The sequence below is a fragment of the Leucoraja erinacea genome, chromosome 39 (assembly GCF_028641065.1).
Source record: "Leucoraja erinacea ecotype New England chromosome 39, Leri_hhj_1, whole genome shotgun sequence".
NCBI classification, from domain to species: Eukaryota; Metazoa; Chordata; class Chondrichthyes; order Rajiformes; family Rajidae; genus Leucoraja; species Leucoraja erinaceus.
Genome location: NC_073415.1, coordinates 614,713 through 626,802, shown reverse-complemented (window position 1 = coordinate 626,802; position 12,090 = coordinate 614,713). Strand labels below are relative to the sequence as shown.

General features: G+C 45.8%; 1 protein-coding gene across 1 annotated transcript in view; it reads left to right on the top strand.

Moving 5' to 3' along the window:
* The window catches only part of farsa (phenylalanyl-tRNA synthetase subunit alpha), a 47,531-nt gene that overhangs the window by 27,007 nt on the left and 8,434 nt on the right, over window positions 1-12,090 (top strand). The window contains exons 10-12 of the mRNA XM_055664157.1: window positions 585-753; window positions 2,491-2,568; window positions 11,890-12,004. Of these exons, the coding sequence (XP_055520132.1) occupies window positions 585-753; window positions 2,491-2,568; window positions 11,890-12,004 (362 nt within the window). The remainder of the gene's footprint in view (window positions 1-584; window positions 754-2,490; window positions 2,569-11,889; window positions 12,005-12,090) is intronic.

The window sequence follows — 12,090 nt, the reverse complement described above, 5'->3', positions numbered from 1 at the left end:
CTCTTTGGATAGCATGCAGGAAGATCTGGTTAAACGGGCCTTTCTGGAGGCCAACTGTGGTTTGGGGTAGGATGGGATAAGAGGAACTCACAAACCACTCATATGATTACAAGGTGTCATTTTACATTTAAGCTTTAAACTATTTAGACTTCAGAGGCACAGTGTGGAAACAGACTCTTCGGCCCACCGAGTCAGTGCCGACCAGCAATTACCCTGCACATTAGCACTATCCTACACACTAGGGACAATTTACAATTTTACCAAAGCCAATTGACCTACAAACCTGTACGTCTTTTGGAGTGTAAGAGGAAACCAGAGTACTCGGAGAAATCCCACATGGTCACACAGGGAGGACGTGTAAATTCTACACAACAGCTCCCGCAATCCGGATCGATCCCGGGTCTCTGGCGTCGTGAGGCAGCAACGCTATCCTTACCCTTACCCTTGAATTGGGTAAGTTCTCCAGCTTACCTAATTCAAGAGGATTGCCTGAGCATAATTTGACTGTAAACTGCGTCTTATCCACATTTCTTCTCCAACTAACCCATGCAGTGATGCTAACGGTCTTTCTCCTTATCACACAGGAAGTCTTCACACCAGTGAAGTATTTCTCCATTGATCGTGTCTTCCGCAATGAAACGCTAGATGCCACTCACTTAGCTGAGTTTCACCAGATCGAGGGGGTGGTGGCCGATTATGACCTTACCCTGGGTGACCTAATGGGAGTTCTTCAGCAGTTCTTTACTAAATTAGGTAAGACTGTATCTGTATGGTTTCTGCCCTGACATGAGTCAAGAAAATAATCAGTGCAGCTCGTATGTGAGAATTGTGGAATCATGACCACAATATGGGGCGGTACTGTGGCTCAGCGGTAAAGTGCCAAAGATCCGGTCAAGCGGTAAAGTGCCAAAGACTTTACAGCGCCAAAGACCCGGCTGCGATCCTGACTAGGGGTACTGTCTGTGTGGAGTCTCATGTGACCTGCGTGGGTGCTCTGTTTTCCTCCCACATTCCAAAGACGTGTCGGGTAGAACTCGTATATGGGGCTAAGGGGTCAAAGGGCCTGTTTCCACGCTGTATCTCAAACCAAAACTAAACTCTGATTCACTACAGAGCTCGGAATTGAGTGTCTTTGTGAGTCTAGTGCAGGAAGTGTAAACCACATGGATTTGTTGACATTTATTCTTTTATGAATGACCGTGTTAGAAAGGAGGCTGGGTGGTGCTGCAGTGACTGTAGTTACCTGTAGAAATAAGGCTTTCTGAATATTTCAGCAGGCCATGTCAATTCATCTCTTAAACCATCACCCTCATTGTCTGTGTGAGCTGACCAATGGTATTTCCCCCTCCTTGTGGTGTGGTCTGTAGTGGTAAGGTTGGGATGCGTTGTACAATTCTAAAACTACCATGAGAAAGTGTTTGCAATAGGTTGATGCAGCTCTGAATGCATCCAACTGAACAGATCACTTCAGAATAGATACAAAATGCTGGAGAAACTCAGCCGGTCAGGCAGCATCACTGGAGAGAAGGATCAGGTGACCTTTCGGGTGGATACTCATCTTCAGACTGAGAGTCAAGTGAGAGGGAAACTAGGTGTGAATCGGTTCAGAACAAATCAGCCAGTACAGATGGCCAAGGAAAGGTTTAGTTTTAGTTTAGTTTACAGATACAGTGCGGAAACAGGCCCGCTGGGAACTGACCAGCGATCCCCGCACATTAACATTATCCCACTAGGGACAATTTTTACATTTACCAAGCCAATTAACTTACAAACCTGTACGTCTTTGGAGTGTCGGAGGAAACCGGAGATCTCGGAGTAAAAACACGCAGGTCACGGGGAGAACGTACAAACTCCGTACAGACAGCACCCGTTGTTGGGATTGAACCCGGGTCTCTGGCGCTGCATTCGCTGTAAGGCAGCAACTGTACCACTGCGCCAATGTGACCAGTGGTCCCCACAATGGTCCATTGTTGGCTCTAGAAAAGGCGATAATGAAGGGATATGAACAGAGAAACTAGCAGGATGACAGGAGTGGGGAGAGAATGCAAGGGTTATTTGAAGTTAGAGAAATCAAAATTCAATATTCAAAGGTCTGTAATTCTCCTTTGCTGAAATATCTTGGTGGGCCTTAATACAAAATTATTATTAAGCATTTAAGTTTACATTATTTTAGAATGAGGCTTGAACTTAAATTTTCAATTTCCAGATTGACCAGATTCTAGACCTCTGATCTGAGTCCATTAACAGAACCGCAAAATGATCTTTCTTTTGCATTTCTCACCCTCCCACTGAAAATCAACGTTTAGTCATTTGTGTGAATGGCTTAGATTCTAATTCTCTGATTGCAGAGCCTGACTCTAAAGGTCGACCATCTCTCTGCTCCACAGACGCTGCTTGACCCGCTGAGCTCCTCCAGTGGTTTGCTGTACGCTCTAGAATTCCAGTTATTCCATTAAGATTTTCCTTACTGTATCTTTTTCCACTTGACAGGTATAACCAAACTGCGTTACAAACCAGCCTTCAACCCCTACACTGAGCCAAGTATGGAGATCTTCAGCTATCATGAAGGTACAGTTGACATGAGAAATGGATGACAGGACTGTTAAAACCATGATATAGTTGTTAAGATAGACAAAGGTTAGGTTAGGTAAGGGGGAGCTACAGCGAGACCTGGGTGTCCTTGTACACCGGTCACTGAAAGTTGGCGTGCAGGTACAGCAGGCAGTGAAGAAAGCTAATGGAATGTTGGCCTTCATAACAAGAGGATTTCAGTATAGGAGTAGAGAGGTTCTTCTGCAGTTGTATAGGGCTCTGGTAAGACCACATCTGAAGTATTGCGTACAGTTTTGGTCTCCTAATTTGAGGAAGGACATCCTTGTGATTGAGGCAGTGCAGAGTAGGTTCACGAGATTGATCCCTGGGATGGCGGGACTGTCATATGAGGAAAGATTGAAAAGACTAGGCTTGTATTCACTGGAGTTTAGAAAGATGAGGGGGGATCTTATAGAAACATAAAATTATAAAAGGACTGGACAAGCTAGATGCAAGAAAAATGTTCCCAATGTTGGGCGAGTCCAGAACCAGGGGCCACAGTCTTAGAATAAAGGGGAGACCATTTAAGACTGAGGTGAGAAAAAACTTTTTCACCCAGAGAGTTGTGAATTTATGGAATTCCCTGTCACAGAGGGCAGTGGAGGCCAAGTCACTGGATGGATTTAAGAGAGAGTTAGATAAAGCTCTAGGGGCTAGTGGAATCAAGGGATATGGGGAGAAGGCAGGCACGGGTTATTGATTGGGGACGATCAGCCATGATTGCAATGAATGGCGGTGCTTGCTCGAAGGGCCGAATGGTCTCCTGTACCTATTTTCTATGTTTCTAAGCTGGAGTAACTCAGTGGGTCATGCAGCATCTCTGGAGAGAAGGAATGGGTGACGTTTCGGGTTGACCCGAAACGTCGACCATTCCTTCTCTCCAGAGATTCTGCCTGTCCCGCTGAGTTACTCCAGCTTTTTTGTGTCCATCTTCGGTTTAAACCAGCATCTGCAGTTCCTTCTTACACATATAGTTGTCAAGAGCAAGGTTAATAGGTGGATAATGAACCCTCCTGTAATCTGGTGTATGCTTGAACAACCTTATTGTCAATATCTAAAGACAGCTTTAAAGAGTGCAGAGAAGAAGGATGTTGCCTGGACTGAAGGGCCTGAGCTGTATGGAAAGGTTGGGCAGGCTGGGACTTTATTCCTTGGAGCACGGGAAGCTGAGCGGCAACCTCATAGAGATGTATAAAATCATGAAGCAAATAGTTAGGGTGAATGCACAGAGTCTTTTACCCAAGGTAGGGGAAATTAAAAACCAGAGGACATAGGTTTATGGAGAGAGGAGCAAGATTTAAGAGGAACCTTTTCAGAAGGTGGTGGGAATGTGGAAGGAACGTCCAGAGGAGGTGGCTGAGGCAGGTACTATATAACAGCATTTAAGAGACACTTGGACAGATACATGGATAGGAAATGGTTTAGAGGGAGGGGGCGGCCTGCGGCTTCACACACACACTAACCACCCCCGCCAACACACACATGCACACTAACCACCCCCCTTGATATTATATTAATATTATTTATTTGCTCCTTTTACCCCATCCCTCGCCCCATCCACTCACGCATAGCCCCCAACCCGCAGGCGTGGCTAGAGAGGGAGGGGGGTAGAGACGGAGAGGGCAGAGGCACAGGCCCGACTATGACATCCATTTCATTCTTTATTTCAAAATGTATATTTCACTTGCATAAGTTGAATGAATGTAGCTGCATTTGGCTCCCTCCTTGAGGAGCGAATTAGTGAGATTTCAACAGTCCTGTCCTCTTACTTAAGCTGCCGTTGGAGGGTAGGCACTGTCGGCTGGTCGCATGTCTACGGGGGAATCGTCAATGATTTGTGTCTCCTTGTGACACAGTTTTCTTGCCTTCCACCAGGAGCCGTTGTTGCAAACTGAATTGTTGCAGCAGCTCCATAATCAGGAGCAAGCAAGTGTGCTCTTCCTCAATGAGGGGGCGATAGAATGCTTTATGTTTGGTGCAGTAACAGCCCACCACACAAGTGTAACATTAACACAGCGTCGCAAACATTCGATTTATTTTCGATGCATCGTACATTACCCTGATGTGGCAGCGATTTAGTGCACAAGATGATCCCAACGATGTGGCAGATGAAGGAACTGCAGATGCTGGTTTACACTGAATATAGACACAGAATGCTGGGGTAACTCAGGGATGGGCAGCATCCCTGGAGAAAAATAATTGGTGACGTTTCTGGTCAAGACCCTTCATCAGACTGAGGGTAGGAGTATGTGGCTGGTCCTGATAGTATAATTGTATATTTTGTGTAGTATTTAGATACATAGGAAATAGGTGCAGGAGTAGGCCATTCGGCACTTCGAGCCGGCACTGCCATTCAATATGATCATGGCTGATCATCCAACTCAGTATCCCGTACTGGCCTTCTCTCCATACCCCCTTATCCCTTTAGCCACAAGGGCCACATCTAACTCTCTCTTAAATATAGCCAATGAACTGGCCTCAACTACCCTCTGTGGCAGAGAGTTCCACAGATTCACCACTCTCAGATTCACCACTCTCAGATAAGGGATTTCCCCCTTATCCTTAAACTGCGACCCCTTGTCCTGGACTTCCCTAACATCGGGAACAATCTTCCTGCATCTAGCCTGTCCAACCCCTTAAGAATTTTGTAAGTTTCTATAAGATCCCCCCTCAATCTCCTAGATTCTAGTGAGTATAAGCCGAGTCTATGCAGTCTTTCTTCATATGAAAGTCCTGACATCTCTGGAATCAGTCTGGTGACCCTTCTCTGCACTCCATTTCCAGGCAGGTAGCAGTTTAAAATCTGAAGTGTGATCACCTGACAGTGCAGCAGTAGAGGGTGGAAGGAAAAGTTCATAGTGAAGGTAGTGGGTGTATGGAGCGAGCTGCCAGAGGAGGTAGTTGAGGCAGGTACTATAACAGCATTTAAAAGACATTTTGACAGCATCTCTGGGGAAAAGGAATAGGTGATGTTTCGGGTCGAGCCTTTTTCAGACTGAGAGTCAGGAGAGAAGGAAACTAGAGGTATGGAAAGGTCATCGGGTACACTCATATTAAAGTCTTCGAGGGATATGGGCCAAATGGCATTATAGTACAGATGGAGCATTTTGCTTGACATGGGCTAGTTGGGCCAAAGGGCCTGTTTCCATGCTGTATCACTGACTTTATGCAGTGTTGCCTCAGCACCAGAGTGTTGGTCAAGTTTGATGCTGAAGTTTGTAGTGGAACTGGAATAGACAGTCAAGGGATGAAGGTTATTTTCTAAGATAAATGCTATAGTAAATAAAATCTTAATAATTCTGTTTTTAATGACATTTAGAAAATTGTTTTAATCCAGATTTCCCTTTTTTTAAAACATTGCCCTGATTGCCCTACGTTTCAAAAAAAAATTGGGATTATCTGAGCAAACTATATATGCAGTTATATAGTACCTGCCTCAACTAGCTCCTCAGGATGTTCACTAGTTACTAGATTACTGCATGGTAGTGCTACGGTAGAGTTGCTGCCTTACAGCGCCAGAGACCTGGGTTTGATCCTTGTCAGAGGTACAGCGCTGACAGTTTCCTCACTGCTTCACTGGGAGGAGCCAGACGCTAGTCTAAGGAAGAGCAGGGGGTCCATCTTCCAGTACATAACCAGCAGTGAGCCCCCAACCAACAACGCCACACCTGGATGTCTATTCCCATTGCTCCTTCTGGGATCTTGCTGTGCATGAATGGTCTGCCACATTCCCCACCCTCTGCTGACACCATCCCCTGGGATTGAGGTTGACTTTCAATCAGGGCGGCCCGGTGCCGGAGATGGCTAGAGTTGCTACTTCACAGCGCCAGTGTCCCGGGTTCCAACCTGACCTCAGGTGCTGTCGGTACCGACTTTGTACACTCTCCCTGTGACCGTGTGGGTTTTCTCCGGGTGCTGTGGTTCCTCCCACACTCCAAAGACGTACAGGTTTGCAGGTTATCGAGTGGGGTATCATTGCAAATTGTCCCTAGTGTGTGTAGTAGAGTAGTGTTAATCTGCGAGGATCGCTGGTCAGCATGGACTCGGTGGGCCGAAGGGCCTGTTTCTGCGCTGTATCTTTAAACAAACTAAAAGGTTATTAAGACACAAGCATTTTTTGTTTTGCAATCTTTTTATAAATTGGATGACTGTGGGGGGTCCCTCTGGTAGAATCGTCATGCATGAAGCAGTTCCTGTTTGTGTAATACATTCATTAGGGATGGTAACCTTTGCCTAGCTACCTTTGGTCAAATTCAGCCATAAATCCTATGCTAAAGGCTGATTGGAATTTAAAAAATCTGCCGCTACCTGTGAGGAAATATATCAAACTGTACTATGGAAATTAAAAACCAAGCTAACTATATTATAGCTCGCAGGACAAGGTTGTTCAGGTCCTTGAGCACAGAATCTCCAGTGCCAATTCATCACGGTAGCAAGGCAGGCCAATCTTTGTGCCAACCATCCATCTCAATCTCGATTCCTTTTGTGGACCTAGTACCATTCCACACAATGCTGCTCGGAAATGAAAGGTGTTGCAAGCTAATACTTGAGTTACCATGTTTAGTTTGGTTTAGAGCTACAGCGTGGAAACAGGCCCTTCGACCCACTGAGACCTCGCCAACCAGGGATCCCCACACACTAACACTATCCTACGCACATGAGCGACAATTTACACCTATACCAAGCCAATTTACTTACAAACCTGTACGTCTTGTGAGTGTCGCAGGAAACCAGAGATCCCGGAGAAAACACACACGGGTCAGAAAACCCTCCCTCCTCTGGCAGCTTATTCCATACACACACCGCCCTTTGCATGAAAAAGTTACCCCTCAGATTCCTATTAAATCTTTTCCTCTTCACCTTAAACCTACCTCCTCTGGTCCTCGATTCACCTACTCTGGACAAGAAAATCTGTGCATCTACCCGATCTATTCCTCTCATGATTTTACACACTAATATCTGTTAGGTTAGCTTAGGTCAGCCACTTGAAACTTTAGAGATACAGTGTAGAAGCAGGCCCTTTGGCCCACCGAGTTCGTGCTGACCAGTGCTCACCCTACAAGCTAGCACTATCCTACACACCAGGGACAATTTATAATTTAGCAAAGCCAATTAGCCCACAAACCTGTACGTTTTTGGAGTGTGGGTGGAAACCGTAGCACCCGTCAAAAATCCAAGCAGTCACAGGGAGAACGTACAGACAGCACCTGTAGTCAGGATGGAACCCAGGTCTCTGGCGTTGTAAGGCAGCAACTCTACCGATGGGCCACTGTGCCAATATACTGCCTACAAATGTCCAGCCAATATTCTGGAATTGGAATGGCATTACCTTTCCTCTTTCATTGCAAGGGTCAGTATCCTGGAGCTTCCCTCGTCTACAGTACTGCACAGATTACTGTTCACATGGTGTTCATCACCACCTCAAGGACAGCTGCGGATTAGCTATCAAGAGCCAACAGTGTTTAATTGTCACTTCAATTGATATTTTGAGAAACTCTCTGCTTTCATTTTCTTTCTGTTATTGTTGAAAATATTAAGCAATGAATGTCAAATGATGTTGGGGAAGTCCAGGACAAGGGGTCACAGCTTAAGGATAAGGGGGAAATCCTTTAAAACCGAGATGAGGAGAACCTTTTTCACACAGAGTGGTGAATCTCTGGAACTCTCTGCCACAGAGGGAAGTTGAGGCCAGTTCATTGGCTATATTTAAGAGGGAGTTAGATGTGGCCCTTGTGGCCAAGGGGATCAGAGGGTATGGAGAGAAGGCAGGTACGGGATACTGAGTTGGATCAACAGCAACATGATATATTGTCACTGGCGGTGCAGGCTCGAAGGGCCGAATTTCCTACTCCTGTTATTGTTGAAAATATTTCTATGTTTCTCAAACTAAGAATATTAAATGAAATTTGAGTCTGAGGAAGGTTCTCGACCAGAAAGCATCACCTATTCCTTCGCTCCATAGATGCTGCCTCACCCACTGAGTTTCTCCAGCATTTTTGTCTACCTTCGATTGTTCCAGCATCTGCAGTTCTATCTTAAACATTATGGAATCAAGGTCGCTTATCCTCATTATACATCTGATCCTGTGCGAGCTTTATCTTGATGAGCACCTGGAGATCAGATCTGTAGAAGGGGTTGAAGACTGAAATGTTGGCTTCAGACTGGGGAATGCAACAGAAGTGGATAAGCTGAACACGCAGGCGATCAAGTGTGTATTTTGTGTGTTAGGTAGTTTGCTTGAAGGGAGCAGTTGCGTTATGTTTAGAGATACAGCATGGAAACAGGGCCCTTGGCCCACCAAGCCCACGCCGACCAGCGATCACCCCATAAACTAGTTCTACAAACCTGCACATCTTTGGAGTGTGGAAGGAAACCTGAGCACCCAGAGAAAACCCATGTGGTCCCAGAGAGACCGTACAAACTTCACATATACGTCACCTGTAGTCAGGATCGAACCCAGGTCTCTGGCGTTGTAAGGCAGAAACACTGCCCATATGTTATAAAGAAACCCGATTACATAGAAAATAGAACAGTACAGTACAGGAACAGGCCCTTCAGCCCACAATGTCTGTGCCGCACAGGATACCAAAACCATCACTTATCTGCCTGCACATAATCCAGATCCTGCGTATCCATGTGTGTGTATCCTAAAGTCTCTTAAAAGCCACCTTCATATCTGCCACCACCACCACCCCACCCACAAGCCACCAAAATAAAACAAAGCTTGCCCCACATATCTCCATTAAACTTTGCCCCTCTCACCTCAGAGTCTCTAATATTTGATATTTCACCCTCGGGAAAAGCTTGTGACTGTCCACCCTAACTATTGATTGATTGTGTGCCCCAAAGCAGTGCATCGCTAAAAGGATGAAAGAGCATTAAATTTGTCAGATATGAAACCTGACCTGTAACAACCTGGAGTCAGTCACTAGAAAGGATGATGGACATTGACTTGGCTTTGGTGTCAGTTCTGTTTGTAGTGAGGGGTGGATGTTGCTTTTTCTGAGACCTGCCCTGTCAGACATGTCTTCCTGCTGATCGTCCAATATGAAGATAGACACAAAATGCTGGAGTAACTCAGTGGGCAGGCTGCGAGAGAAGGAATGGGTGACGTTTCAGGTTGAGATATATATAAAAATATCAAGTTTCTTGCCACCCTTGATGCCGTCCCCACACAAACCAGCGGTAAACTGCATAGAGCCACACCGTGTGGAAATAGGCCCTTTGGCCCAACTTGACTACATCAGCCAACATGCCCCATCTATACTTGTCCCACCTGCCTTTGTTTGACCCATATCCCTCCTAATCCTATCCAATCCATGTACCTGTCTAAATGTTTCTTAAACCCACCACCCTTTATGATATATATGTGATGGATATGTGAAGTTTACACCCACCACCCTTTGTGTAAAAAAAAAAGTTACCCCTCAAGTTCCCATTAAATCTTTCCTATCACTTTAAACCTATGTCCTCTGGTTCTCGATTCCCCCACTCTGGGCAAGAGCCTGCGTTTACCCGATCTATTCCTCTCATGTTTTAGTATGCCTATAAGATCACTCCCCATCCTCCTGCGTTGCAACCTGCTCGGCCTCACCCTGTAGCTCAGGCCTTCGAGTCCTGGCAACATCCTCGTAAATCTTTCTGCACCCTTTCCAGCTTGACAACATCCTTCCTCTAACATGGTGCCCAAAACTAAACACAATACTCTAAATGCTTCACCAACATCTTGTATAACTGCAACATGGCCTCCCAACATCGATACTCAATGGTCTGATGAAGTTCAATGTGCATCTACTTCTAAAGATAGACACAAAAAGCTGGAGTAACTCAGCGGGACAGGCAGCATCTGTGGAGAGAAGGAACGGGTGACGTTTCGGGTTGAGACCCTTCTTCAGACTGGTTAGGGATAAGGGAAGCAAGAGATATAGACGGTGATGTAGTGAGAAAAAGGACAATGAATGAAAGATATGCCAAAAAGTAATGATGATAAAGGAACAGGCCATTGTTAGCTTGTTGGTGAAACTGGTTTGACTTGGGTGGGGGAGGGATGGAGGGAGAGGGAATGCCGAGGTTACCTGAAGTTAGAGAAATCAATATTCAGACCACTGGGCTGTAAACTACCCAAGTGAAATATGAGATGCTGTTCCTCCAATTTGCATTTAGCCTCACTCTGACAATGGAGGAGACCTCGGGCAGAAAGGTCTGTGTGGGAATCGGTGCATCGATTTCAACCTGGAATCTAGTTTTATGCAAAATGGTTGCAATAACTGTAACTAGAGGCTAACAATGACTTTAAAATGAGAAATGGAGGGTATTACGAAACAAATGGCTTTCCCCTTTTAATCTGCATGCCCTTAGCTTGACTGCTGTAAACCAGCACAAATTGTTTTCAGGTTTTAGTCAGATTCAGCATGCAGACAGATTTAGATGTAATCCTACAGCCAGCTGATGAATATGATGTTGAGGGCAGACTTCATTCCTCCTTTATCCTCATCAGTGTGGAGGACAATATCTGCAGCTGTTTAAATGCAAGGCGTGGCCTCACTGCTAGATTCACTGCTATCTATCCATGTTGCTGGCTAGACCAGTATTTATTGGCATTCTCCACATCAGCAACGGAGCCGTTGCAGGCTTGGGGTGTCATTGGGAGGTAACATTGGGAGATAACAATGTCCTCCCAGGAGTTTTAATAGACCATTCAACTGTGCGAAAATAGATCCCTTCATAAATAGTCCACATGTGCCACATGCTGGCGTAGCGGTATAATTGCTGCCTTACAGCGACAGAGACCCGGGTTCCATCCTGACCATGGGTTCTGTCTGTACGGAGTTTGTACATTCTCCCTGAGACCGCATGAGATCTCTCAAGGTTCTTTGGTTTCCTCCCACACTCCAAAGATGTACCGGTTTATTGATTAATTAGCTTCGGTAAAAATCGTCCCTGGAGCGTAGGATAGAACTAGTGAACGTGAATCACTGGCCGGCGCGGTGGGCCGAAGGGCCTGTTTCCATGCTAGGTCTCGAAACTAAGACGATGTGTATGAAGGAACTGCCGATGCTGGTTTAAATGGACGATAGGCACAAAAAGCTGGAGTCAATCAGCGGGTCAGGCAGCACGTTTGGGGAAAAAAGGAATTGGTGACGATTTGGGTTAAGTCCCTTCTTCAGACCTGTGCGGCAGGACTACAGAGCATCGATCTGATCCACCAGTTCCAGGATCATGCACTTTGCCTGTAAGGTGGTACTTCTGATGGGTTATCCTGCTGATTTAAAAGGAGATGTGTTCTGCTTCCTCCAGGGTTGAAGAAGTGGGTGGAAGTTGGAAACTCTGGTGTCTTCCGCCCAGAAATGCTGTTGCCCATGGGCCTGCCGGAAGGTGTGTGTGTGATAGCGTGGGGTCTCTCTCTGGAACGGTAAGTGGCAACGTCTACTGGAAGTCAAGTTTATTGTCACGTGCATGACAACGGTGTGGTAGAGGTACAACGGAAATCTTGCAGCA